This window comes from Panicum virgatum, chromosome 9K (genome assembly GCF_016808335.1).
Source record: "Panicum virgatum strain AP13 chromosome 9K, P.virgatum_v5, whole genome shotgun sequence".
In the NCBI taxonomy this organism is placed as follows: domain Eukaryota; kingdom Viridiplantae; phylum Streptophyta; class Magnoliopsida; order Poales; family Poaceae; genus Panicum; species Panicum virgatum.
This window is the reverse complement of record NC_053144.1, coordinates 5,952,374-5,979,472: the sequence shown is the minus strand read 5'-3', so window position 1 is coordinate 5,979,472 and position 27,099 is coordinate 5,952,374. Positions and strand designations below refer to the sequence as shown.

The 27,099-nt window shown below is 50.9% G+C and overlaps 3 protein-coding genes across 5 annotated transcripts; 1 reads left to right on the top strand and 2 right to left on the bottom strand.

Moving 5' to 3' along the window:
• Positions 1-1,732: 1,732 nt before the first annotated feature.
• Positions 1,733-5,756, top strand: LOC120649647 (proteasome assembly chaperone 2-like). 3 transcript variants are annotated; one of them, XM_039926494.1, is made up of 8 exons: positions 1,733-1,939; positions 2,052-2,217; positions 2,558-2,616; positions 3,291-3,409; positions 3,505-3,742; positions 3,830-3,953; positions 4,138-4,234; positions 5,444-5,756. In XM_039926494.1, exons 1-7 carry the CDS (start codon positions 1,853-1,855, stop codon positions 4,215-4,217), a joined length of 873 nt encoding a protein of 290 aa, XP_039782428.1. In that variant the 5' UTR covers positions 1,733-1,852; the 3' UTR covers positions 4,218-4,234; positions 5,444-5,756. The 3 variants fall into 3 exon arrangements, with proteins under 3 accessions (XP_039782428.1, XP_039782429.1, XP_039782430.1); XM_039926495.1 differs by lacking the exon at positions 5,444-5,756 and adding an exon at positions 4,734-4,877 and having other exon boundaries at positions 1,760-1,939; XM_039926496.1 differs by lacking the exon at positions 5,444-5,756 and adding an exon at positions 4,737-4,783 and having other exon boundaries at positions 1,760-1,939.
• Positions 5,757-8,091: 2,335 nt separating this feature from the next.
• Positions 8,092-10,022, bottom strand: LOC120649646 (allene oxide synthase 1, chloroplastic). Its single transcript, XM_039926493.1, has one exon. The coding sequence runs from the start codon at positions 9,876-9,878 to the stop codon at positions 8,337-8,339; it is 1,542 nt and encodes a 513-aa protein (XP_039782427.1). The 5' UTR covers positions 9,879-10,022; the 3' UTR covers positions 8,092-8,336.
• Positions 10,023-11,807: 1,785 nt separating this feature from the next.
• On the bottom strand, positions 11,808-15,396 carry LOC120649644 (thioredoxin-like protein HCF164, chloroplastic). The gene is made up of 5 exons (XM_039926492.1): positions 15,043-15,396; positions 14,556-14,774; positions 13,749-13,852; positions 12,554-12,892; positions 11,808-12,186 (listed from the first exon to the last, which is right to left on the bottom strand). The coding sequence occupies exons 1-4, from the start codon at positions 15,214-15,216 to the stop codon at positions 12,610-12,612; spliced, it is 780 nt and encodes a 259-aa protein (XP_039782426.1). The 5' UTR covers positions 15,217-15,396; the 3' UTR covers positions 11,808-12,186; positions 12,554-12,609.
• Positions 15,397-27,099: the final 11,703 nt, after the last annotated feature.

Here is a 27,099-nt window from a genome sequence, read left to right as displayed (position 1 = left end):
CGAATCACTCTAAACCAGCTGTGTTCATCGTGTTCTTCCACCGAGATTGAGCTAATCCTAGCTAACCCCCGAGTACTCACTCTCTGGGTTTAGGTGGGTGTACTACGCTACCCGGCTGTGGGTTTGCACACCACGACATATGCTTTCCTATCCATGTAATGCTTATCATGATAACATTTACCTTTTGCAATCTTGTGTAAATGTGGTGTTTAAACTTGTTTGCGGACCTCCATCTTTAATCTCTTTCGACCAAGATAGCAATTCATTTTGTTCTCATATTGCTTTAGGTTAATTTATAAGCTTTGCAATGCGCTTTACCTTTCTTGCGTCGTGAAGAATTTTTAATCTTGAAATGAATATGGTGTTTTGACCTCGGTTATATCCTTATGGCTATATAGAAAATTAAGCAATCTAGTTGTAAACATGGTGTTTAGAACTTGGTGCAAACATTGTCATTGTTTATATATCTTCCTTTCATCTGCATTTACACTTGCACACACGTACACTCATCAGATTTCGCTAAACTAGCTATCCCACAAGTTGAGATTCTAGGAGAGCTCGAGGAGAGGCAAGTGAGTTGGTGGAGAGAAGAGAGAGAGAGAGCGATTTAAATGCTGTGAAGTCCAAAACGGTTGAAATCGGTTTAACCGGTCAGACCGGTTGCCCCGACCGATCAGACCGGTCCGGCCCAGGCTGACAGGGAAAATTTTTCTGATTTAGTGTTTTACCACGTGGGTTGAAACTAATGACTATGATTAATTTAATTAGCGAGGACTAACACCTGGGGTTACAATTTGAAGTTCATAAGCTGTCACCTGGCAGTCTGCTACTGCCCTATGAGAGTAGGATAACGAAAGACTGCCGCGAACCGAGGCCATGGAAGAACGTCAAGATGTTTAACATCCAGAGGAGCCAGGCAATGCACAATCCAGAGCTACGATCCATCATCCGTTGGATTAAATAAAAAATTCCGTTCTTGTATCAAATTAAACTCTGTCTCATTTTGTGTTTTAGCTAGGAGGGATGGGTACGGTACCAGATCGAATCTCTGAATTTCTTCTTCAAGCTTGAATACTTGAGATGAAATTTGATTCCACTTAAAGCTTGAACCAGATATTCGTCCAACGCAAGGAACTCTCCATGGTTCCGTACTTCCATTTATCGCAAAAAATTAAGGAACCAGATACTCTTTTTTTCGTTTCTTAAGACTTCTGCTGTACAACTCTTTTTCTCATGTTTAATATATTTATAATTAGTAGGGGAACAATCCACTCCTGTTGCTTCTAAAAAAGCAAGCAAACATGAGCGAGCCTGCCAACGCGATCCACATGGACGCCTGTAAGGCCCAGGTTACAGCACAGCCCGATGCATATGAGCGAGGTAGAATTATAGCAGCTTCTCCCTTGAAACAACCCGTGAAGCCATCCACGTGCTTCCACTAGCGGGATAGTTTCACCCAGCTTCACCAGAAAGAAGCTATTTTGCCAATGTTTTTCAAAACAGTTTTAATTTCACAAAAAAAGTTGCTTCACCAACTATTTTAAGAAAAGCTGAAGTTATGCCAAATGAGACCTAAAGATGGGCCTTCCATCAGGAAACGATGGGCCTTTTATGGTTTTAGGCCTCAGTTGGGCCTATAATTGGAGTCTAGCCCGAAAGGCCGAAAGCTTGAAAGCCTGGAATATCCTCCAGGCTCCAGTCACAGTAAGTGGAAGACAGAGAGATCTTCTTCCTCGGTACTCTTCTTAAAATATCTTGCTTCAACTTCTCGCTCAAGCGATCAAAAAAAAAAAAAAAACTTCTCGCTCAAGGCAGGGAGGGCTTTCAACCGACAGCCGCCGAACCGGAGACAATGCGGCTTCGCCCTCCAGCCGCCGGAATGGAGTTCGCCGTCGTCGAGGGAGAGTCGTTCTCGCCTTCCTGCCCCACGCTCATCATGGTTCGAAACCCTAACGCTGCGAGATACCACGGATTATTGCTGGAATCGAGTTTTTAGTTGCTTCAACTGATGCCTGACGAATACGTTTGGTCTTCCGATCTCTCGGCCGCAGCCAGCGTTGTCGATTGGCAACGTGGGCCAGCTCGCCGTCGACCTTCTGATATCCTCGGCGAGGGCGAGGCGGGTGGCCTTCCTCGATGAGCCATCCGTGCTGCCCTGTGCCGGCAACGACGCCTTCGGCCCCGATGCCGTGGGCGACCTCGCGCTCGCTCTGGAAGGTTCGGTGCTCCATTCTGATCGGCTCCCTTGTGTTGTTCTCACTGCTTGTTTGATGAATTCTGCCGGCGTGGTAGCTTGCACTAGTGTACTGGTCGTTTCCTTATCCCCTGCACACAAACTGTTCGCTGAAATGTGTTAGAGCTCTGCTGGTACTGCAAGCCTTTGTGCTGTGTGCATAGGTTGCCTGATGAATTAGCTTGCTGGGTTTCACCTGGAGTAAAATGGTCCTTTTGAAAATTTTAGTTTAATTTGGTCATGCCTTAAGCTATAAATGCACATCAAGTCGGGCGTGTAATGTTGATACACAATCTTGACTATCTTTCTCTCTTTTCTTGGCAGCTTATGAATCTACATCTCATGGCCTGGCTTTCATTCAGCAAAGATCTCCTGTTATTACAGTATGTTGATTCTAGCCTTTTGTTGTGCTTTGGTAATTTGATACTGTTTACCTATGTTACATTTTCTTGTCTAAACACGTTTTGGTTGGGACAATGAAGCTAGATGCAACACCATGTCACTGTATTTAGTATCTTTATTTTGTCATGCTTCGTTCTGTTACATGAAGACAGTAATTGTGTTTTGCTTTGTTACTTTGATGTCATGCAACTTGCAAACCTATAACTTATTTGTTTTAGAGATCTATATTCCTTAGATTGAACATGACTTTGTGGAAATCAACATAAATAATGTATGTCCCATCAGAGTTACATCTATGGACAATGAGCCCTTAGAACGCTAATATGGATGTGGAACCAATGCCGCAGTTTAAGTAGGGGTAGGGCACATATCCCTCTTTATAACTGAAATTGTGAACCTATGTTCCATCCGGAAATGTCATGTTTAGAATTTTTATTCTTGTGAAAAGACACATTAATCATTTAGTGATCTGCATCACTGGAATAATCTGAAATAAAGTTAATATTATTATGTGAATCCATTTTCCAAAGCTTGGTATTGTAGGCATCGTTTAGGCTTTCTTTAGTTTGTTTAAAATTATGATGAAGTCTTGTGGTCTCATTACCTATATTTTCTGGTTATTTCATGACTATGTCTGTTTTCATTAACAATATAGGGCATGATGGTTTCATTTGCAAAAAATGTTGCTGATTTCATAAGTAACATTGGAAAGGACCATATTGTTATTCTTTCGAGTTTAGATTCTGGCAAGAGGAGGGTTATTGATGCTTCAAGGTAACTCAAATGTCTAACTGTAGCAGATCATTTAGGTCTTTAGGATTGACTCTGTCAAGATTGAATTCATTAGTTAACCTTGTTTTATAATGCAGTAACATGCAGGTATATTACCTTTCAAGTTGCAATGAAGATGGTTCTGATCCAGAATATGAGAAATTGGGTTGGAAGAAACTTGAGGAGTATGATCCATCTCATAAACGTTGGAGTTGTCTTACTGGCCTAGTTGAGGGTGGTGATTTTTCAGAAGATATGGTTGATGACACTGATGAGATGACAATAAATGATTATTATGCAAGCTTGCCATTTGCAGCACTGTTCTATGCCTGCAGGGTATCTGATTTTATTTCAACTTCAAAAGATTTTTATCACTTTTGAGTGTTGGAGTCACTGTTGTAATCTCTTTATTTGTGATGATAGGCTAAAGGTTTGAAAGTTTCTTGTGTACTGTGCTACTGCTCAGAAGGTGACAACATGCCTGAATCTTTCCAGTTAGCTGAGGCAGTATGTAAACTTCCAGGTCATGGCCCTGAGAAATTACATGGTAAATTTCTATATCACCAGAACACTTGTTCCCTTATTGTTCTTTATTGTACTCAACAAAAAACCCTGAAAAAATACCATGTTTAAGTGTTTTACTCCTTTAGATTGCTCTTGTAGTTTCAGTTTTTGTAGGAATGTTACTTTTTATGTTTGGGTTCTTAAGTGATCTTTCTGTGCGCTTACAGGAAATGGGTCGAATGGATGGACTGTTCCCTTGTCATGGAAATCAGTCTATGGACCACCACCTGATATGTCTATCTTCTAGTGGTGTGCACTGATCTGGTAAGTCAAGTTTGTACTTAGAAAGGGTATATATGTGAAATTGTCTAATTATGTTGTCGGCCACAATTCAAACTACCATTCAATTACATTCAACAATTTGGCTGACAGTAACTTTTGATTCTACATAAGAATCAATGAGCATTGCACATCATTGTTCTGCCTTTATGAAATATTGTTTTGCAAAATTATCTAGAAATCTGCTTCTTAAAACTAATACTCCTATTAATTCTTATCCTTGAGAAATGAGAACACAGGCTGAGTTTTGCTGTTATCCTTTCCTAGAAGGTGGAAGCACAACGTTTCAGTTAATAGAATAATTGTGGCACGAAATGCTTATTCTGATTTTACAAATTTTTGAAATATGCTGGAATAGAACAACTTCATTGAAGATCAACATCTACGAGCATCTCCAACATATTACTCATACCTCACACCGACTCTCTCTCTCTCTCTCCATTACCAATAACTACTTTTATATTTTTGGCAATGGTTGTTGCAGCAGACTACCAAGATCCAATCACCAAGGATAAGGTAGAGGGATGAATCCCTTTCAGGTGAGAGGAAGGTGTGGACTACCAAAAACTTTTAGGTAATGGGGATTGGATTAGTAATCTGCTGGAGCACCTCCAATCACCAAAACATCAATTTTTTTGGTATTGGGGAGAGGGACGAGTAATCTGGTGGAGATGCTCTACCAATGACCTGGAAACAAAGTAATGTGTGCTATTGGGCTGCACAAATTTGAATATTTTGGTTTAGTAACCAACATCACATTGCAGTAGCCATGAACCAATTATACATGTTGTTAATGGTTTTCAAGGCCTTCTTGTTGATTATATTATAGTTACATGTTACCATAATGAATACGGCAACTGGAGTGGTCTGATAGAGTGATAGCACATCATTCCATACGGCCCGCTATTCGATATTAAATAACCGATGGTTGGATTGGATCTAGCACCAAGATGCCGATCTATGGGGCAATCTGATGTGGTTTCGTATATTTTATGCTTTTTTGTATATCTGACTCCCACAACAGGAAAATCTTAGAATCAGCATGCATGAATTTTGGTATAGTGGTGCTAGTAATATATAAGAACTAACAAGTTTTACTGTTGAGCCAAATTGTGTTGGTCCTGATATTACTCACTGCATTCCTTTGACCCGTTTTATTGGTTTGTAAAGTTGTTTTTTCTCATTATTTGATAGGTGAAGTTGCCATCATGGAAAATGCTGAATTTAGAGTCGAGGATGTTGAACTCTTACATGAGGTTGTGTACCAGAAGTATCCTGGAAGGTGAGTTGTAGGTGTTTATGGTCACGTGATTAAAACTCTTTCCCTGTGGAACTACTGGAGGCACCGTGATAATTGAACCCTGGGATAAATCAATCGGAATACCTTTTATAACTGACAGTTGTGGCTGCTAAAAAGTCAGATCTTTGTCAATTCAGGTCTGCTAGAGTGGTTACGCTTGTTGCTTACCATGTGCAATCTCTAATCAAACCATGGAAATTCCAAGCCTCTTATCTGCGTGGTTCCGTTAGTGTTGATTTGGTAGAAGAATCTTTGCATGTGCTTGTCCCTTGTCCCTTTATGAAAAGTGGCACTGAAAGGTGGAACTGTTACGTGAGGCGTTGGCGTCGGTGATACCTGTTTGACTGCTCATTTTAGTCAGCGTCCAGCAGCTATGGTATTGGTATGGAATGGTCACGTCTTTTAATAAGCCATATATATACACGTATGCTTCATGTTTGTTGCTAGAAGCAGGAGTTCTCCATACTCCTACCGTGTGTTTGGTTGGGGGTTGGAGCGAGCTAGGTTGGGTTGGACCCGTCCCTACGGCTGTTTGGATGGAATTCGAGGTGGGTTGGGTTGGACCCAGAACCGAATATTCGGTTGAGATGCGGGTCGGCAACGTCCGCTGAAATCTGGCGAATGGAGCGAACCCCTTTTCTTCCGTCTGGAGCGCCGTGAGCGTCGTGAGCGTCGGGCGGGCAGGAGGCCGCGCGCGTGCTCTCCTTGGGAGGCCGCGGTGGGCGAGCTCGAGCCTCGAGCAGGAGCGGCGCGGTGGCGAGCTCGAGCCTCCCTCACTCGTCCTCCCGGCGCGGGCGAGGAGGTCCGGCGGGCCCGCGTCGGGGGCGGCGGCGGCGGGGAGGTAGCGGCGGGGGCGGCGGGGGCGGAGCCGCGTCGGGCGCGTCGCGAGGAGGTCCGGCGGGCCCGCGTCGGGGGGGGGGGGGGGGCGGCAGGGAGGGAGCGGCGGCGGCGCGCGGGCCGGCGTCGGGGGCGGAGCCGCGTCGGGCGCGTCGCGAGGAGGTCCGGCGGGCCCGCGTCGGGGGCAGCGGCGGCAGGGAGGTAGCGGCGGCGCGCGGGCCGGCGTCGGGGGCGGCGGCGGCGGGGAGGTAGCGGCGGCGGCTCGCGGGCCGGCGGCGGGGGCGGCGGGGGCGGAGCCGCGTCGGGGGCAGCGGGGGCGGAGCCGCGTCAGGGGCGCGCGGGCCCGCGTCGGGGGGCGGGCGCAGGCGGCCGGCTTCGGCGGGGGCCGTGCAGCTCGGCCGGCGGCGGGGGGTCGGGCGCAGGCCGCCGGAGGCGGGCCGACCGGGGGCAGGGGGCCGGGCGCGGTGCCCCCATGAGGAAGAAGATAAGGGTTAGAAAAAAATGAGAGATTGACAGGTGGGGTCTATTGGTGGCAAGTAGGACCCTCGTTAACGGTGTTATCATGCCATCCAACCCGTATTCCCAATTCCTTCAACCAAACATGAAATGGGTTCACTCCGTCCCCCAAATCAGAAGTGCAACCAAACAATGGATGGGTCGGCTCTGTCCCCAAAATTCGAGTTGGATCCAACCCAATCCATTGATCCCGCAACCAAACACACGGCTATAGACATGACCGGGCTGGCTGGCTCATTGGTCCTATTTGAGAGGTGGCCAGTCGGTCCCCGTGGCCTGTTGATAGGCAAAACTGCCGACCACTTTCGACGAAAGCTTGCGATTCCATGACCTACAGGATCTATGCCTTATTTGAAGTGCAGAAACTTTTACCCAGTCTTGTCTCTTTTTTTTGTGTGGAAATGGGATATTTCTATGAGAAAAAAATACTCCATCCGTTCCAAATTATAAGACATTCTAACAATATTGGAGAGTCAAAGTTTTTATGTTTGACCAAATTTATATAATAAAATAATAACATTTATTATATAAATTAAGTACCATTAGATTTTTTATTAGTTATATTTTTATAGTATATCAATTTGATATCATAAATCTTTATATTTCTCTCTATAATCTTAGTCAAACTTGAGATTGTTTTTGACTCTCCAAGATTCTTGGGATGTCTTATAATTTGAAATGGAGGGAGTAGCATTTAAGCTTTGTGTCTTACAAATAGGCGCCCTGCTAACAACTCGATGGTTAAGCAAAATTTTGACTAGGTTCTTTAAGCTGGCAGTGTCAATTCTATCGCCTTTGAGGTTGCTCAACCCGTTTCCTCTTTGTACTATACTAGCTATTATATAGTGCATAATAGAAGAACCGGACAAACCCAAACCGAGCATCCAAATTATACAACCAACTCAGCAAGTTGCAAGAGCAACTAGTCCACCTCTATGGACCCCGAGAGAATGAAGTGTTGGTAGGTTTGGCGTTAATCCACTCCCAATAATTTGCAATCCCATCCGAGTGATCAATAGAGCGGCCGTTGAGCATGGTACGTGCCATCACTGTCCACCTACTTTACTCTGGAATCTCGGTCCATTACATAGATGGGTCCGTCATGGACAGGCAACTGGAAACATTAGGTGCATGTCTCCCTCGGATTGCTAGCAATTTTTCCTGACCTAAAATCTCGAGACACAAAAGATCCAGGGGAAAAAATGTTCTCTCGTTTTACTAAGAGAAGAAATCTGTTACATATCCATACCTATCGATCACAGACACAGTGACACTGACACAGGAGCGCAAGATTTTTTTCTTTTTGAACATTCAGGAGCACAAGACTAGAAAAATTACTATACTGAGAGAGACAGAGGACAGCGCAGTATATTCTTCTACTGTAAAAAATTGGCCGTCGCCGGCTCCGGCGACTTGGATCCGACCGGGAGCTCATCAGAAGGTGGCTTTCTTGAGCGAGGTGATGGTCACCGACGAGCCCAGCGCGGAGGCGCCGACCTGGACGTCGAAGGAGTCGTAGCGGAGGAAGAGCTCGGCGACGAGGAGGCGCGCGATGAGGACGACGAAGTCCTTGCCGGCGCACTGCTTGTCCTGCAGCGTGGGCGACGCCGTCTCGGGCCCGTTTGACCAGACGACGTGGCGGAGCAGGCGCGCGCCGTCCTCGCCGAGGAACCTGTCGGGCACGTACTCCTCTGGGCGCGCGAAGACGCGCGGGTCCTTGGTGGCCATGGGCTGGTAGCCGAAGAGCATCTCCCCCTCCCGCACCTCGAACCCGTAGTCGTGGCTCTCCACCACCATGTCCCGCTTGGCGCGGCCGTACTGCATCGCCACGGGGGGCTCGATCCGCAGCGCCTCGTACACCGCCGACTTCACCAGCGGCATCTCCGCCAGCGCCTTCATGGTGACCTCGCCGCCGTGCGCGCGCACGGCGTCGCGCACCTCCGTGGCCAGCCGCCCGTGCGTCCGCGCGCCGGCGCGGCCCAGCCACTTGACGAGCGACGGGAACAGGATCTTCATGCCGCCGAAGGAGTTGAAGCACATGGCGAACAGGATGTTGTGCACCGCCTCCTCCCGCGGGACGCCGAGGCGCTCGCCCTCGTCGACGACGCCCCTGGCCGCGTCGCGGAAGAAGTCGGCGAGGCGGTCGTAGTCCTTCCTGACCAGCGCCGGCGGGAGGCGGAAGGAGTGGAGCAGGGAGTCCTCGACGAGCTTGGGCAGGCCGAGGTTGAGCAGCGGGCTGAGCTGGAACAGCACCCACTTGGTGATGAGCTTGGGCCCGTCGCCCTGGAGCGCGGACTCGGCGGGGTCGCGCCCCAGCAGCGCCTGGCAGAGGAAGGAGAAGGCGGCGGCGTCGTTGTGGTTGCCGAAGTCGGCCTTGCCGGCCCTGGCGAGCTCCTTCTCCATGAGGCCGAACAGGCCGCCGTACACCTCGCGGAACTTGGGGATCACGTGCTGGCGGCGGTGCGAGAGGAGGTAGAAGAGGAGCGCCTTGAGCGGCCCGTGGTTGGGCTCGGAGGGGTCCACGTAGGAGAGCACGCGGTAGCCGCCGGTGAGGTCGGTGGAGGGCATGAAGGTGCCGGTGAAGAGGTCCGTCTTGTCGACGAGCGAGGTGTCGAAGAGCACCGGGAAGGAGGCGGCGTCGAGCAGCGCCACCACGCGCGGGTCGCGCGCCACGAAGGGCCCCGGCGGCATGTTGAGCCGCACCACGGTGGAGCCGTGCGCGCGGACGCGGGCCGTGAAGAAGCCGTCGCGCCCGCCGGGCCCGTAGAAGTACTCGAGCCGGTCCCGGAGCGCGCCCACCACCGGCGGCCCGTAGTCGCCCGGCACCTTCCGCAGCGGCAGCCGCCGCTTCGGCGACACCACCTCGCGCGGCCGGTCCGTCGCGGACGCCGACGCCCGCGTCGCCTGCCGCCGCCGCTGCCGGCCGGCGCACGACGACGGCGGCGCCGAGAAGGAGAGGTAGGTCGCCGTGGCCATCTCTCGTGATCTGCTCGCGGGTTGGCGGTGCTAGCTGCCAGACCACCTCCACCACGACGCGGGCTGTGCTGACTCGTGGAGTGCCGTGGCGATGACCCCAGTCGGTGTGGTATAATAAAGCGTGCGCGTGTCAGGAGCCAGCCTCGGGGGTGCGTTTAAAAAGTCGCGGCAGGGTCGGGGGCGGGTGGCCGAGGGAGGGAGGAGGAAGGCAGCGGCGCGCGTGGTGGGAAACGTGGGCCATTTCCGGCGGTGGTCCGGTGGCGAGTGCGGCCGGGGGCTGGTGGTGGCGCGTCGTGGATTCGGTGATCGCCGCCACGATCACGGCGGGCGCACGTGGCGAAATGGGTTGCGGAACGTGGAGTACTCTCTTGGCCATTAAAGGTGATTGATTTTTTTTATCATTTACGCTGTCCGCGCACGTACGGTCCCTCACGACTCAACCATTTGCATTTTGCATCGAGAGTGACAGCGTCTTCACATGATTCACAGATTACCTAGACAGACTATGAACCGATAGGAAAACATACGGTCAAAATATGTATAACATTTATAAACTACCGTTACTAGCCATACCATTTTTCAAACGTTAATTTAGAATTTTTTAAAACGATATCAATTACTCAAAACTGAAACTGTTGACCGCACTTATTATTCCCCATGAAAGCTTTCAGCGTTTGCGCGGTTGTTGTCTGGCTGTCTGCGCCATGAAAGCATGACAGCATGCGACGACTGCGTGAATGTGGAGAGCTGCCGCGCGTCCCCGTGGGCACGATGATGCTACGGTCACATGGCACACGGTATCAATGTCAGATCTAGGCTCCGGCCTCACTGCCTCCATTTTTTTCAGTTCCAACACCAAAGCGACACGGCGGCCGGGGGCCCCGGTGCCGATCGTGGATGGCCGGTGGCACGGCACGGAGACACGGACCTGCGCGCGCGTGATCGATCGCTGACCAGCGAGTCGGCGGCGCGGCGGTGGAGAAACGAAGGGACTGTCCGCTCGGAGGTCGTTGTGGTCGGCAGGTGTGGGGAGGGCTATGATGAGCGATGGAACATTTCCAAGCCTTCTCCCGTCTCGCCGGTGATGAGTGATCACGGTTTGCACGCGCTGGCGCGCACCTCGGGGCAAGGCAATCACTGAGCCGTAATGATAAGAAACGTTTTTCGTATGCCTGGTGACTAAAGTTAATGGATGGCCCCGGCGGGAGCCCGTGCGTCACATTAGCCCTGCTGGGGTCGTGCGCCATGCTCGCGGCAAGGGCGAGTGGGCTACGAAAGCGCACTGCGTCCGGTGTTCAAGCGAAAGCGCCCCGTTACAGCGGCGAGATCAGGTCACACCCTCCTGCCCCGGAAAAAAATTGGGTGGACGCCGGGTCCATCCCAGCGCTGGTGCGCCCCCGTGCTGGATGCCATCCACGTGCGCACCTCATGTATCGAACGGCAACTCTCCCCGGGTTGACTCTGTCCGGCCGGCCGTACGCGTCCGCGGTCGGTGCGCTCGTGCCGTGCGAGGACGCGACTCGCGACGTTCACCCTTTTCACACTGGGCCGGGCGGAAAATAAACTGACCGGACCGCGTGGTCAGCGTTCCACCGGCGACCGCGGAGCCGTTCGTGTGCTCCGCGCACGGCCATAGACTTGCCTCCAGACTAGAAGAATAATAATAGTATACCTGACGGCCACACCTGTTCCGGCTCGTTTCTTTCTTCTTTCTATACATGGAATGGAACATCAGGTCAGCCGCCTGCCCGCCTGGGACGGTGCCCGGGCAGGCATTAAAGTTGCAGAAGTACAGGGCGGAGAAAGTTGTTGCAGGACGACGAAGTGGCAAACAGCCTGATCGCACAAAAGGGAGATGACTCGGCGACCATAATGGGAGGCCGGATTTGGTCGGTCGAGATGGATCAAAGGCTGAAAGCACCAAAAGCATGTGTTGCACGAGCAGCGAGTGAGAGTGTGAGCTGTTTTCAAGATTCTTGCAGTTACCCTACTGTAATGTAATGCATAGCCGCGGCTGTACTATTTATCTCAGTACATATAAGCATGTGGGGTACAAGGTGCAATCGTTTCCGTGTCATTCATCACTGACAAATCAACGCTGAAGATGGGTCCCCAGAATCCACACATGCAAATCAACAAATCATATCCGGAAATCTTCATGACCCCATTGACGATTGCTGCAGCAGCCATCATTTTCTTCTGGCGTTTATTATGAAACCCACCAGCTCTTGCCAGCGCCCGCAAGCTTGATGCCTTGATACCAAGACTGGTTGTGTTAATACTTAATAGTATAGCCTAGGGTCGCCTCCTGCAAAAAATCAGATTAACCTTTAAAAAATAGCTGAGGTCACAGTCATGATGTCAAATAGCCGTGTTGTTTCATCTCTTTCTCTTTGTAATAAGGCAGTTTTATATTAGCTAGGTTCAAAAACTTGCCATTGCAAAAGGTCCAATGTTTTTTTCTTTGGGAAGGAGGCCAATTCTGTGTGCAAGAGAAATCGACAGGTTGTGGAATTGTGGTAACATACTATTATTATCTTGCTAAAGGTATATAGCTTGAACAGGCCTACTGAGGCATTTTTTTTAAAAAAAGAAGTTACTGAGATATTACCTATCCCCTGAAATTCAGATGACGTATGTGCCTATTGGCTTATTCAAGAGAAAGAAAGGCTTACTTGTCAAATGGTCTTGCCATTATACTGCTACCCAGCACCCACAGAGCCAGCAACTACTAGCCGTGACTTCTGGGATCGGCAACTTGATGAACTTTCCTAGATTCAGCACTTGAGAACTGACCCACAACTCGTGCATGAGGTATGTTGGAATCACCAGAAGCAAGTGCCACCACGTTGTCAAGAAAATACTGTTTTGGGAGTCTCCCAACAACATTGCCTTCCTCATTTCCTTCCTTATCCAGAAAGGCAAAATGGGGGATGCCTTCTACCCCAAACTCATCAAGCTCTTGTTCCCACTTTGTATTGTCGACATTGAACATGACAAAGTTGACACGGTCCCTGGAAAGAATGCTCTAGGTACGTAAATAGCATTGGCGAGAAATAAAGACAACACATGCTATGATCAACTTGGTCAATAATTGTGTCTTGGTTGTTGGATGTAATCATAATGCTGTTGATTATGGAAACTTGGTAGATCCCGTTGTAAACAGAACTCATATATTTGCCTTTTTACCCAGTAGATTTTTTTTTCTCGAACAACGCAGGAGAACAGCGTGTCATGCTTTCAACTTTTTACCAGTAGATTTATAATCAGAAATTAGAATGATTAAGCTATGTGATGGAGTATGCTTTGAATAATCAAGCAAGCATAACCAATGCAGACCGAACTAATTCCTCTGGCAGTCCAGCTATAAGGTTTGTTAAGATCTTAGGATCATGAAGGATAAATACCACCGGAAGATGGCCAGGCAGTGTTGGTTGCTCAGGGAGGAATTAAGACTCTAGGGCAGACTTGTATTAGACTTGTATTACTTCTTGCAATATTCATTGCTAAACACATCATCATGCAGCCAGCCTTTATAGCCTTTGGCTTTCACACATGTATGCATAACTTCCTAACAATAGATGCTCTCAAAAAAAAAAACTTCCTAACAATAGATCATCCAACAATTTGGCTTAAGGCCTTATCCTAATTGATGGGTTCCAGCTGGTGCCTGCCGTGCAGCACCTTGGATCCTGGCTGTCCCACCCATTACAAAGGTTCGATGGAAATGGAATGTGCCTAATAGGATGTGTAACATAATAAATCATAGACTAGTATCAATTCTTCAATAAATTGAATGAACCTTAGTTGTATTCCCAATGAAAAGGTTAAATTGCACAAATGTGACAAGTGAGTGTGAAAATAGTTTACTTGTATTGTTGCTCAACTTGGTAGATATCTGGAGCTAACTCTCGGCAAACTTCACACCAGTCCGCATAAAACTCAACAACAGTGGGTTTGCCATTTGAAAGAGCCTGTAGATGCAATTATCAGGTTATGTTTCATAAGCATTTACAGTGAAGAAAACAATATACAAAATGAGTTGATGAGATTCCAGCTTTTGCAGGGTTTTAGGTCATAAAAAGCAAATCGACATAGTGATGAAAAAACGAACAAGTTAATCAGAAGAATGATTTTTTTAGATAATGGAAAGAGTTCCGGCTTCATCCCCCTTGCCAAGAGGAAATCAGTCCACACATTCTTACATGCAGTAGATCAACACTACTACTGAAATAGGCTAAAAAAAGTAAGTAAATTATCACAAGCCAATCCGTAACTAAACAGCCAATCATGGGAGGCAAAAAGTAAGGAAATCAGAAGAATTATAGTAACACAATGACAGGGGCTAGATGAAATGTGTGTTAACTGTTAAGCAAAAAGTACCAATACCACTTGAAGCAATCAAATATGCATGGATTCAGTGAAAGTAAAAAACATTGTCTTATCTATTGAGATTATTCCTTTCCAGGTAGTTCTCATTCCAAATATCATGAACAGCAACTCCAAAGGATGATAATGCAACACTACAATTTGTTAATCCAACCAATTAACTAAATAAATATGCAGCATAGTATTGTTGTACTAGTTCAAGTCAACTACATAACATCTCAGGTCTACTATTTTCATTTGCTCCTAGCACCATGCGAACAATCCACATCAAGGACAGTAAGCGCTGACCTCCTCATATGGAACTGAATTGGCTGCAAGATCTTTAAGAGACGCCTCAGTAAGATTGAGCCTCTGCGACCCAAAGAGAGCTACTGCCCCAAGAGTGGACAGTAATGCTACCCTTCTGTTGAGATCCTTATTTGGGAGAGCTGGAAGTCCAGCATCCTGGGACGTGCTGGTTGTCTGAGCCTCTCCCACAGTCGACTCCGCTTTCACAGTCTGCTCATCCTGTGGAAGCAAAAGACACATCGCTCGATTAACATCTCGTTGAAACCAATATCCTAGCACTAGCAGGAATGCTGATCTCAACTTCTCAAGACTGCAAAATCCCAGTAACATGTTTGTGTCCCCTACCATATGCACAAGTTGGAAGCTCAACTAGAACAATGACTTGCACGGAATTACTGGAAAAAAAAATCACGGATCCACTTCGCCTGCGCGAAATAACAATACGGGGACAAGGTAGAGGTGCCTTCGGTGTGCTATCAGAACGCACCGTCTGCTGCTCCGCGGAGTCCGGCGGCGCGACGCAGGCGAGGGTCCCCGGGCGGCGCCGGGCCGACCGCGAACGGAAGCGGAGGGAGGAGGACGGACGCGGGCAGCAGCGGGCTCCGGCGAGGTTCGGGGGGAGGAGAACGCCGGAGCACCTCGAGGATGCCGCGCTCGCCATTTCTCTCGCTGCTCGTATGTTGCAGCTCAGGCTCGAGAGGGAGAAGGCAGCCGAGCAACTCCGCGAGCCGCCGGAGTCAAACCCGGCACCCGGAGGAGGAGGGGAAAGGATGGTGTGGGTGGCCAGCGTGGCGCCACGGCGCCAGGAATCGTGCGATCCACGCGGCCTCGGCCACTCTTGGTCTTGGGCTCCCGGAAGTGGCGTAAAAGGACGAGGAAAAGCCCAACACACACAAGGGTTGAGAAGCCCATTCAGCCCATAGAGCCCAACAAACAAGGCCAAGATCTAAAAAACAAAAGAAAAAAAAACTACGCCTCTCTCTTTTTTTCACCGGCAACGCAGCGCCGCCTCCATCCCCTCCTCTAAACGCCTCCATACGCGTGCGCGCGCGGGTCGCTCGCCGGCTCACTCATAGGCGAGCGGAAAGCGCAAGCGGGTGGCGTGTCAAACTCGTGAGGGAACATAGTAATAACTCTTAGAGTTGGACTGACAAGTGGATCCAACTATAAAACCTAGGTGGAAAACACGTCAACTCTATAAGCTGCGAAGGATTAAAGGAGGAGGGAAATTAAGAAAAAAAAACCAAATAAGCAAAGAGGAAACGGAAGAACATCTTCCTCCTCAAGTTATCGAGATCATCTGTATCCCTTGTAATCTGGCTCACGTCCCGATTTGATCTCATCGGCGGCTACGGGCTGTTACAGTGGTATCGGATTCAGCACTCCTCGGCGCACCGCTGTTCGATTCGCCGCTTTCGTCTGCGCCCCCAGTTGCTCCGCCGGTAATCCGTTCGATTTCGGCGTCCACGCCCCGCTACCGACTCGCAGTCGGCGGCGGCCACTGCAGACTGCCGGTTAGCCGCTCCGGCGCCGTCATCCACATATGGTTCTCGTGCGCCGCCTAGGTCTGTAGTTTGGAGACGGTAATCGGATCTCTCGGTGTGAGGGCGACTTGGCGGCGGTGGATTTTCTTCTCGACAACGACAGGTCCGTGTTGTTTGCTGTACTCCGTCAGCTTAAGACGACGGAGGACGTGATTCTGGTGGCTTTTTGTCGACGGTAGATGGAGGCGCGTTGATCGTGGATACAGGAGGGCCTGCATCAGCTTCACGCCCGCATCGAATCGATCGACACCACGCAACACTGCATGGTGTCGCGGCTGGCTTTGACGTCCAAGTTATTGGACCAGGCTGCAAGGGGCCAACAGCAGCAACTGGAGGTGATTGGGCAGACCATGGCGGGGCTCACCTCCTTCTGTAGGTTGAGGGAGCAGGATGGCTTGGAGAGGAGTGCTCCTAAACACAGGATCAGGGGCTCATCATGGGAGACAGCAGTGCCAAGGAGATCAGAGCTGCGGGAGCCAGGCGTGTTGTTTCTTTTAGCATATCCTACTGTATATTCTGCTCCTCATGTGTTTGTTGGAATGCCACAACAGGGGAGCATGCACCTGTCGTTTGATGCAATGCCTTCTGAGGTTACCTGGGATGAGGAGATGCAAGATGACATTGATACACATGAAGACCTGCTGCAGCTACTAGTCTTGGGTGTGGATGGTGACAACACAAAATGCAAAGTTGAGCTTGATTCAATTATGTCAAAGGACTCTACACGAAGTGCGGTGTCTATGCATGTGGAGAGCAAGGTAAAACACTGCCAAGGATCATATCCAAGCACATTAGCACGAGTTGAGCAGATCATGTCAAAAACTCAAGACGATGTTGCAGTCTGGGACAAGGAGGTCGAAGACATGCTCGAGCAGCATGCTTTACTGCAGCAAGTAGCTCTAGGTGGAAATAACTTTGTCGTTGAAGATATGGTGTCCTTAGAAGCAGAGCAAGTGCCAATACAAGATTATGTGGTGTGGGATTGTGCTCAGCACAAGGGCTTGATGAAATGCCTTGTACTGACATTGTTTGGGATGAAGCAATATTATCTGACCTGGACACGCACGATGGCTTATTGGAGCAGCTAGCCGTGGGCAAAGAATACAATGATGATGAGAAGATAAAGCTGCTGATTGAACCTTGCGCTGATGAGTTGCTTACCTGTGTTGGCAGCTCGTCACTATTTTTGGAGTTTGTTGTGGCGGCTCCAGTTGTGGTTGTGGCTGCAGATCAGGTGCTTCAGAAAAATGCCTTGCGTATATGATTCAAGCTAAGTCATGAATGAAACGGAAAACAAATATATGGGTATTAGGAAATGTATAGAACCTGACATGTATAGCTTATTGTAGTTGCTATGTATAGCTGATTGATTTGTACCAGGATAGTTTCCTTGTAACACAAGCCACATTGGCTATATATATGAAGGCTCACCCCCCTGATTGGGTGTGGCATTTTCTCCCATTCTACCTTTCCACATGGTATCAAGAGTCCGGGCCCTTCCTGGCTCCTCTCCCTTCCGCTAAACCCCCGTCGCCGCCACCAGGCCGCGACCCAACCACCATCACGCCGAGCCCTTGCCTCGGCGCCTACCCACGCCGCCGCCTCCTCTGGCCGCCGCGTCTCCTTCTCTGCTGCCGTCTTCTCTTCCAGGCCGCAACACCTTCTTTTTCCTGATTCAATCTGCTATTGACAGCCGCCGCCATGACGTCCGCCAATTCCGGATCAACCATCCTCTTGTCTGGTTCCTCCTCCTCTCCAGGGACACAGGGTGACTCCGTCGCCCCTCTGTTCGTCCACCCCTTCGCCTCTGTCAACGTGAAGCATCACGTGCCGATGACGCTGGAACTCCAGGGCGGCAATTTCGCCTGGTGGTCGGCGAGCTTCCTTGCCATGTGCGGCAAGTTCGGCGTCATCTCCCACATCGACGGCACTGCTCCACCCTCCCCCGCCGACTCCTCCTCCTGGCAGCAGGCAGATTGCTGTGTCCGGAGTTGGATCTTCGGCTCCGTTGCCGAGGCCGTCCTCGACATGGCCACGACCGGCACCACCCAGACCGCTCGTCAGCTCTGGGTCGCCATCGACGGTCTCTTCCAGGCGAACAAGGCGCAGAGGGCCATCTTCCTGAGCCACGAGTTCCACTCGATGACTCAAGGGGATTCCTCCATCGACGACTACTGCCTCCGCGTCAAGACCACCGCCAACAAGCTCCGCGACGTCGGCCATCCCGTCGACGAGCCGCAACTCGTCCTCAATCTCCTCCGCGGGTTGAACGAAGAGTTTGCCGGCACCGCCGACCACGTCGCCGCCACCAGCCTCACCCTCACCTACGCGCGCGACCAACTCTCCCTCAAGGAGCTGCGCCTCGCGAATGGGAAGAAGGTCGCCGCCGCCACGGCGCTCATCGCTGGCTCTGCTTCCTCCTGCGGCGGCGCTGGCTGCCGCGGTCAGCAGCAGGCGCTGCAGCAGCAGCCCCGCGGCAACGGCCAGAGGCGCAACTCCGGCAAGAAGGGCGGGCGCAAGAACGGCGGCGGATCTGGCGGAGGGAACGGCGCGCACGGTGGCGGTTTCGGCGCTTCGCAGCGACCATCGCCTACTGGGCCCTGGTTCTGTATGAACCCGGGCGGCCAGTACTAGGCCGGCGCTGGTGGGCCGCCTGCTGGGCAGCCGTGGCGCCCTTCGCCAGGCCTGCTGGGTTCTGGGCCGCCACAGGCCCACGCGGCCTTCGCTCCACTTGCTCCGCAGCAGGCCCACACGGCGTTTGCTCCTCTCCAGTACTCGCCAGGCCCGTTCGCTGCTCCTCCGGCCCAAGCTTCGACGTGGGATCAAGCTGGGCTGATTGCAGCCCTCCAGCAGATGTCTGTCCAGGGGTCCTCCCCCTGGGTGATGGATTCCGGCGCCTCCTCCCACATGACGTCCTCGGATGGTATACTCCTCAAATGTCTGCCCACTTCCATCTCTTCAATTTTAGTAGGCAATGGTACTAGTATCCCAGTCACGTCTCACAGTCACTCCGTTCTCGCCACCACAGCGTCCACTTTTGCACTCAATAACGTTCTTGTCGTTCCCTCGATTGCTCAGAATTTACTTTCTGTTCTTCAGTTTACCCGCGACAACCACTGTTCCATTGAGTTTGACGCTTTCGGGTTTTCTGTTAAGGACATCCCGACGGGGCGCGTGATTCTTCGCTGCAATAGCGACGGGGATCTATACACCTTGCAGCCTTCCACTGTGTCTGCACTTGTCGCCGCCTCCAGCACCTTGTGGCACCAGCGCCTCGGCCACCCCGCTCCAGCAGCAGTAGCTAGATTGAATAAAAACAATTTATTATCTTGTAATAATTCAGGCCGTTCGCTTTGCCACTCTTGTCAGCTTGGCAAACACGCTCGCCTGCCATTTACTTCATCTACTTCGCATACTGCTGCACCCTTTGAGCTTGTTCATTGTGATGTTTGGACGTCACCAGTATCTAGCATTTCTGGCTATTCTTATTACTTGGTGATTTTGAACGATTTTTCTCATTTCTGCTGGACATTCCCCCTCAGACGCAAGTCTGGCGTCCACCAGACCATAGTTGATTTCGTTGCTTATGTTCGCACTCAGTTTGGTCTGCCCGTTAAGTGCTTTCAGGCCGACAATGGCACAGAGTTTGTCAACACTGCCACGTCCACTTTCCTGGCGGCCCATGGCACCCTGCTACGTCTCTCGTGTTCGTACACCTTCGCACAGAACGGCAAGGCTGAGCGTGTTCTTCGCACGCTCAATAACTCCGTGCGCACTCTCCTACTTCATGCGTCCATGCCAGCATCATACTGGGCTGAGGCACTTGCAGCCGCCTGCTACTTGCTTAATAGGCGCCCCTCGTCCTCCGTTCACAGCGAGATCCCCTACACACGCCTCTACAGCGCGCCGCCTAGCTATGATCACCTGCGAGTTTTTGGGTGCCTGTGCTATCCCAATCTCCAGGCGACATCCGCACACAAGCTAGCCCCGCGCTCCGCAGCCTGTGTGTTCCTCGGGTATCCTACAGCTCATAAGGGGTACCGCTGTCTCGACTTGTCCACCAGGCGCATCATCATCTCGCGTCATGTTGTCTTCGACGAGTCACACTTCCCTTTTGCAAACGTCTCCCCTGTTGCACCCCCATCGTCCCTTGATTTTTTGGCCGACGATACTGTGGATACTATGCCTTGCTATACTAACCGTGCAGCTCGTCCTCCGCCTTCGGCGCCCGCGGTCGCTCCGTTCTCCTCGAACGTTGAGCAGCCGCCTCCCTCCTCCGAGCTTGCAGGTCCCGGCGGGCGTGGTCCAGTGCCCCCGTCAGGACCTGCACTTCCGGGCGGGTCTGGCCCTGTGCTTCCGACCAGACCCCCCCCCAGCGCCCCCAGCACCGCCGCTGCTGGTCTACTCTCGCCGACCGTGCGCACCGGCACCTCCGCCTGTGCCTGCTCCTGTGCCTGCTGCCCCGGAATCCTCTGGACCTATGACTCGTACACAGTCTGGTGTTATTCCGCGCGTGCAGTACAAGGGGTTGGCCGCCATCGTCCCGTCCCCGCCCCCGGTGAACTACCGCAGCGGGCTCGCCGATCCGAATTGGCGAGCTGCCATGGCTGATGAGTTTCAGGCCCTGATCGACAACGGCACCTGGCGTCTCGTTCCCCGACCGCCTGGTGCCAACGTTGTCTCCGGGAAGTGGATCTTCAAGCATAAGTACCATTCCGATGGTACTCTTGCTCGGCACAAGGCGCGCTGGGTCGTCCGCGGCTTCTCCCAGCAGCACGGCATAGACTACGACGAGACATTCAGCCCGGTGGTCAAACCGGCAACCATCCGGGCTGTTCTCAGCATCGCCACTTCTCGTGCCTGGCCCATCCACCAGCTCGACGTGAAGAACGCCTTTCTTCACGGCCACCTCGACGAGACGGTCTACTGCCAGCAGCCGCCTGGATTCGTCGACCCCGCTGCTCCTGATCACGTCTGCCACCTGCAGAAGTCCTTGTACGGGCTCAAGCAGGCGCCGCGAGCGTGGTACCAGCGGTTCGCCTCCTTCATTCGACAGCTCGGCTTCATCGCCTCGGCCTCCGACACTTCCCTCTTTGTGCTCAAAGAGGGCGCAAGCATCGCCTACTTGCTGCTCTACGTCGATGACATCATCCTCACCGCTTCGTCCTCGACGCTTCTTCAGCAGATCATGGCCAAACTCACCTCTGAGTTCGCCATGACCGACCTCGGCGACCTGCACCACTTCCTCGGCATCTCCGTCACGCGCTCGTCTGACGGCCTGTTCCTGTCCCAGCGACAGTACTCCATGGATCTTCTCCAGCGTGCCGGCATGACTGAGTGTCACTCTACGGCGACCCCTGTTGACACTCAGGCCAAGCTCTCAGCCTCGGATGGTGCCCCGCTGTCTGCCTCTGACAGCTCCGACTACAGGAGTCTCGTGGGTGCTCTTCAGTACCTCACCTTGACTCGGCCTGACCTGGCGTACGCTGTCCAGCAAGTGTGCCTCTTCATGCACGACCCTCGCGAGCCTCATCTCGCTTTGGTAAAGCGCATCCTGCGCTACGTGAAGGGCACGCTCTCCTACGGCCTCCACATCGGCACCGGCCCCGTCGACAGTCTGACTGCCTACTCCGACGCCGATTGGGCTGGCTGTCCGGACTCCCGGCGCTCGACTTCAGGCTTCTGCGTGTTCCTCGGCGACAACCTGATTTCGTGGTCTTCGAAGCGTCAGACCACGGTGTCCAGGTCCAGCGCCGAGGCCGAGTACCGTGCGGTCGCCCATGCCATCGCTGAGTGCTGCTGGATCCGCCAGTTGCTTCAGGAGCTCCATGTTCCCCTCGCTTCCGCCACCGTTGTCTATTGTGACAACGTGAGTGCCGTCTACATGACGGCCAACCCTGTCCACCACCGGCGCACGAAGCACATCGAGATCGACATTCACTTCGTCCGCGAGAAGGTGGCGCTTGGACAGGTCCGGGTTCTTCATGTTCCCTCCGCTCATCAGTTCGCTGACATCATGACCAAGGGCCTCCCTGTACAGCTCTTCACAGAGTTTCGGTCCAGTCTTTGCGTCCGTACTCCTCCCGTTGCGACTGCGGGCGGGTATTAGGAAATGCATAGAACCTGACATATATAGCTTATTGTAGTTGCTATGTATAGCTGATTGATTTGTACCAGGATAGTTTCCTTGTAACACAAGCCACATTGGCTATATATATGAAGGCTCACCCCCCTGATTGGGTGTGGCGTTTTCTCCCATTCTACCTTTCCACAATGGGAAAAGAGTTCCCTGGAATGTTGCTACACCATCTCAGCTCACAAGCTTGTGAAAAAAAATATGGCATCAAAAGGAATGTCTGTCTTAGTGGAAAAGAGGTTGGCAACTGCAAACTTCATGTGCAGGGGCAGCAGGGAGGCAATTGGATGGAGCTGCAGAGATCTACGAGGCATGGGATCAGTCAGATGCCAATTTGGAGGCTTAATGTTTTTTTACTAGGAAAGGTGAACCAAGCAAAAGACATTTAAGCATGGATTCTGGTAGGCAAATCAGTGATCCATCTTACAAGGCAACATTATTTTTTAGGGCTTACATAATGTGAAGTGTAAAGGGGCAACCATTTTTGTCAGGAAATTATGGGATCCAGGTATTTGGAGATGCATTATCAGGGAATTGGTACTTCAGTGTGGTGTACGGTCATGTGCACTGAGAACATGCATTCTTTACCCTGGGATACAAATTCAGTCAGGGAAGGAGGTTCAGGGTGAAATCATCCATTGTGGCAATTTGGCTGGAAAAATGGTGGCCCTGTACATGCCAATTGATGCTCAGAACTGTTTGGTTAGGCCGACTGTGGAGCATACTGAAGACCTCAGTTGTTGGCACCAGAAGTGCTTAATGGGGATGATCATATTGTTGCCGTGAAGATGGACTCCTACTCATGCATGTTTATATAGCTGGCCACTAGTTGTCTCTCTCTAAGATAGTTATGCATAGAACAATTCTTTTGTTGACGGCTCTAGGAGTCTCTATACATACCATGTTAAAGGAGTAAGTTGTCTAAGCATTGCTCTTGCTTGGGGACAAACAAGGTTTTCTGGGGGCGGTAATGTCACACCCGTGATGGAACACAGTAATAACTCCTCTGTTTGGAGTTGGACGGACAAATGGGTCCAATCATAAGACCTAGGTGGAAGGCACGTCAACTCTATAAACTGCGAAGGATCAGAGGAGGAGGGGAATTAAGAAAAGAAACCAGATAAGCAAAGAGGAAACGGAAGAACATCTTCCTCCTTAAATTATCGAGATCATCTGTATCCTTGTAATTTAGCTCACGCCCCGATTTGATCTCATCGGCGGCTACGGGCTGTTACATGGCGACGCCCCGCGCGATGATTCTGTCGCCTCGCCTTGCCGATCGTTCGATTCTCAGCCAACTCGATCGCCAGGCACGGTTGCGTGCCGTCGTGCCAAGCCGCCGCGCTGGGCTTTGTTCGTCTCTGCGTGCCCCGTTGCTGGGGTCTCGCCCCCCATCCATCATCAGGGCTGGTCTCGGTCATGGCTGCCAGCAAGAGGCTTGTGCGGAAACAAGGGGGGAGATGGATTGAAATCAAATGGGACGAGATGCTGGGCCAATGATGGGCAGCTGGTGGTTGGGCGTACTAATCTATGAGATTTGCCAGAGGAATTTCGAGAGGCCAAGGGGCCACCCACGTCTCTGCGACTGCGACTGCGACCGCGAGATGTGTTAGATCTTGACAGTTTCTGAATTCTCCAGCCGTGATACGTCAGCGCGTGCCGCCATTAGTGATCAGCCCTGATCATCATTCTACTAATGCGGCCAATTCTTCCGCCCCATGTGAGCCTACAGCAGGTTCTCTCAACTTCATCCTTGCAGACGAGAAACTAGCAGTTGTTAATGGAATGTTGATTGCTTTGTTTAGTCTCGTCAGCTTTTGTCCCTTGCCATGTACTGTTTGCTTGCTGCTGTAACATTCTTGGACGGAATGTTTCACCTCGACTTTCTGCCGGCATAAGACTAGTTCTCTAGCTGCTTGTCGTTGTGTTCCACCGGTACTGAACGGCAATATATCTGGAAAAAAATTAGTAGTCCCAGGCTCCAGTTCAGTGTTTCAGTTTCAGATGAACAGAACAGCGATACAACACTGAGTGTCAAAATTAACCTGCTAAAATTTGCAGGGCTTGTTCTGAAACTTCCTTGGTGCAAGCCCATTTCTGGACAAGCTTAGGTTTGGACTAAACCGTAGTAGAATTCCCCCTAATCGAAGCAAGATCGACGTTATGCTAGCTACCAGAAGAGCTAATTTTTTGGCAAACAAAGACTGGAAGAACTGCATAAAGGCTAAATCTAAAGAACTTCCTCTCGTGAATGCAAAGATTACTTGAGTTGTACCGTGGCATGCACACTCATTGCATGAAGATCAGGGAAAGTCAGTCCTTGGAGTAGGACCGGAGCGCAAAAATGACCAGCAAATTTTCAAATTTTTTGGCAAAGCTGATGCACCACTAGTTGCTCGTGCCCCATATGCTGGCACCGAGGGGGGCCTGTGTTGTTGCCTCTTCTAGTGGGGCAAAAAAAAAAAGTTGCTTGTGCCCCATATGCTGCGTCGCCAAGATTGCCAGCATCGTCATTGATATCCGCTCCAACGGCCGAATGTCTGGTTTCTCTTGCCCATTTTTTAGGGAAGATCGGGCCCTACCAAATTTGATCGAGCATGACTGAAAGAAACAGAACCAGCAGCATGTTGTTGGGTGTAAGTGATGATGCCATTGCCACGGACTCATGTTTCATCTGTCCACTGTCCTGAAGATCACACCTGGCTCACGGTCATTCAGACCACCTACACCGGGCTTGAAGTCATCAAAGCTCCAAAGGTACACGCATTTCAGTCAAGAAAAACCATGCCGAGATTTGTTCTTGAGCATTGACCTTTAGCCTCTCTCTCGCACTCCAATGCTTTGGAAACTTTTGAGAAAGCTGAAGCAAGCCACATCCATAGGCTTTCCTGAAAGCCTCTTGCCTGCTTTTTACATCTGGTTAAACCAAGTATAGATTCGCCTGGATTTCTGTAACATGGTGAACCACTACAACCGCAAGTTCTTTTTTTTTCTTTTGAAACAATACAACCGCAAGTTCTACGGCCAACGTTTACAGGCAGAAGTACAGCACAACAGACATCCCAATGCGGCCTATGATATCCAGCCAGAATGACGTGCAGATACCGTGTAGGAACCTGACGGATCGTGTCATGACAAGGCATGCAGGCATGCACAGTAACACACGCCCCTGGAGAACTGTTTGCTGCACCGCTCGCTGGCAATCAAAGCTAAGGTTGTCCTAGTGCCGCGGTGAATCCCTCTAGCCTTTGGCATGTGCCATTGCCTTTGTGCCCTTTGTGTCTGGTCTTCTTGCCATGGCATTGCGAGGCGGCGAGGACTGTAACATCCGGATACTCCGGACATTGGCCCGGATACTCCGGGCGTAGAGTTTTTATTTCCCTAATTTAGTCATCTGGGTCCCATAAATATAATAAATACTCTATTTTTTTCTCTCACCCTCACCAGCACTCCATCTCTCACGCCACTCCCTCTCCCTCTCACTCCCTCACCGTGGCCTCCCTCTCCCTCACAAGCTCTCCCTCTCCCCAAATCCCAAACTCCAAATCCCCAACCCCGATTCGATCCCAAGACCAAGGAGACTTCGAATCTGCGTGGAGGGTCATCTTCCCCACATATTCCTTTCCGGGGTGCCCTCGGTTTCAAGTTCTTCGCGCACGAAAAGCTCATCCTAGGTATTCAAACTTGTGTCGCCCTGATCTATATTTTTAGGAGGTTCTAAGTGGTTTCCTTTGGTCAATCATCTCTATATGCATCATTGAACTAGGATTCAAGAGGGTTTCAAATTTGGTGTGTTGGTTTTGCCAAAATCAAGATTTCAGTTTTTGGGGCGAAAATGCTGTCGGGTCCGGAGACTCCGGGTATAAGCCCGGATACTCCGGGTTTTGGAACACTACGGGCGAAACTCCGGGTTTGGGACACTCCGGGGGAAACTCCGGATATAGGCCCGGAAACTCCGGATTTTTGGGGAATGTTTTGGGCCAGGGAGTGCAATTTTTGTGTAAATTACTAGTAGTTGCATCTAGTCATTGGCTATTTTAAGGTTGCAACCCATGCATGCATTCTCATATCATTTGCATACGTGTAGAAAGCCGCCGCCGAGGGAGCTGTGTACGAGGTGATCGCCGAGCCACAGGAGCAGCAGGGGCAAGTTCAGCAGGAAGAGTGGCGTGAGCACCCGCCCCAAGGCCCAGTTCACCCCAGTACCCAGCAGCAACCCAAAGGCAAGCCCCGATGCACATCCTACTATTTCAAATTTTGACACATATATATGTCTCTAATAATTGTGCATCAGGTTTAGGAATTATTTGAAACCTTAGTTGCATGATCCCTAGGTTTTCCTGGGCCTTATACTAGTATGAATAGGTCGTTAGCACTGCTATGCTTAATAGGGCTCGATAGAAGTCGAGCGATAATTTTGTCACTCGCAAGATATATGATGTCTTTATATTACAGTATATGAATTATTATATTCAAGATGGAAGGTATGGGATGGGAGACCGGATGAGGGAAGGTGTAGCCCCATCTGTGTCGATTAAGGACCGTTCCGTTGTCGGCTGTGCTGATCGGGGATTGAATTGTACTAGCCGCATGTCGGGAGTAGGAGGTAGTCGAAACCGGTAAGCCGAGTACTGTTTTACTTCGAAAGTACAGGAACCTGCACCCAATTCCTGGGGCAAGTCGAGTAGTCGCGGAGAATTGGGGATGCATATGTTTACTTTTGGTGGTCTCACGTTGAGCTCGGCTGACCATATGTCGTTGGGCTGGTTCCTGTAGTTCGAGGCGGGGAGAGGAAAGGTTGGTGCGTGGGGTCCGACGGGGCTTTTGTGTGCCGTGTTGGTTAGGTCCACCTTGCAAGGTTAAA

Bases quoted from the DNA above. Each gene is read 5' to 3' on its own strand.
- LOC120649646 (XM_039926493.1), bottom strand. From the start codon at position 9,878: ATGGCCACGGCGACCTACCTCTCCTTCTCGGCGCCGCCGTCGTCGTGC.
- LOC120649644 (XM_039926492.1), bottom strand. From the start codon at position 15,216: ATGGCGAGCGCGGCATCCTCGAGGTGCTCCGGCGTTCTCCTCCCCCCG. The intron at 13,853-14,555 runs GTCAGCGCTTAC...TTGCATCTACAG, and splicing joins ATTCAGTTCCATATGAGGAG to GCTCTTTCAAATGGCAAACC. The intron at 12,893-13,748 runs GTAAACTATTTT...CATTCTTTCCAG, and splicing joins CAAGTTGAGCAACAATACAA to GGACCGTGTCAACTTTGTCA.
- LOC120649647 (XM_039926494.1), top strand. From the start codon at position 1,853: ATGCGGCTTCGCCCTCCAGCCGCCGGAATGGAGTTCGCCGTCGTCGAG. The intron at 1,940-2,051 runs GTTCGAAACCCT...TCTCGGCCGCAG, and splicing joins CCTGCCCCACGCTCATCATG to CCAGCGTTGTCGATTGGCAA. The intron at 3,954-4,137 runs GTAAATTTCTAT...GTGCGCTTACAG, and splicing joins TGGCCCTGAGAAATTACATG to GAAATGGGTCGAATGGATGG.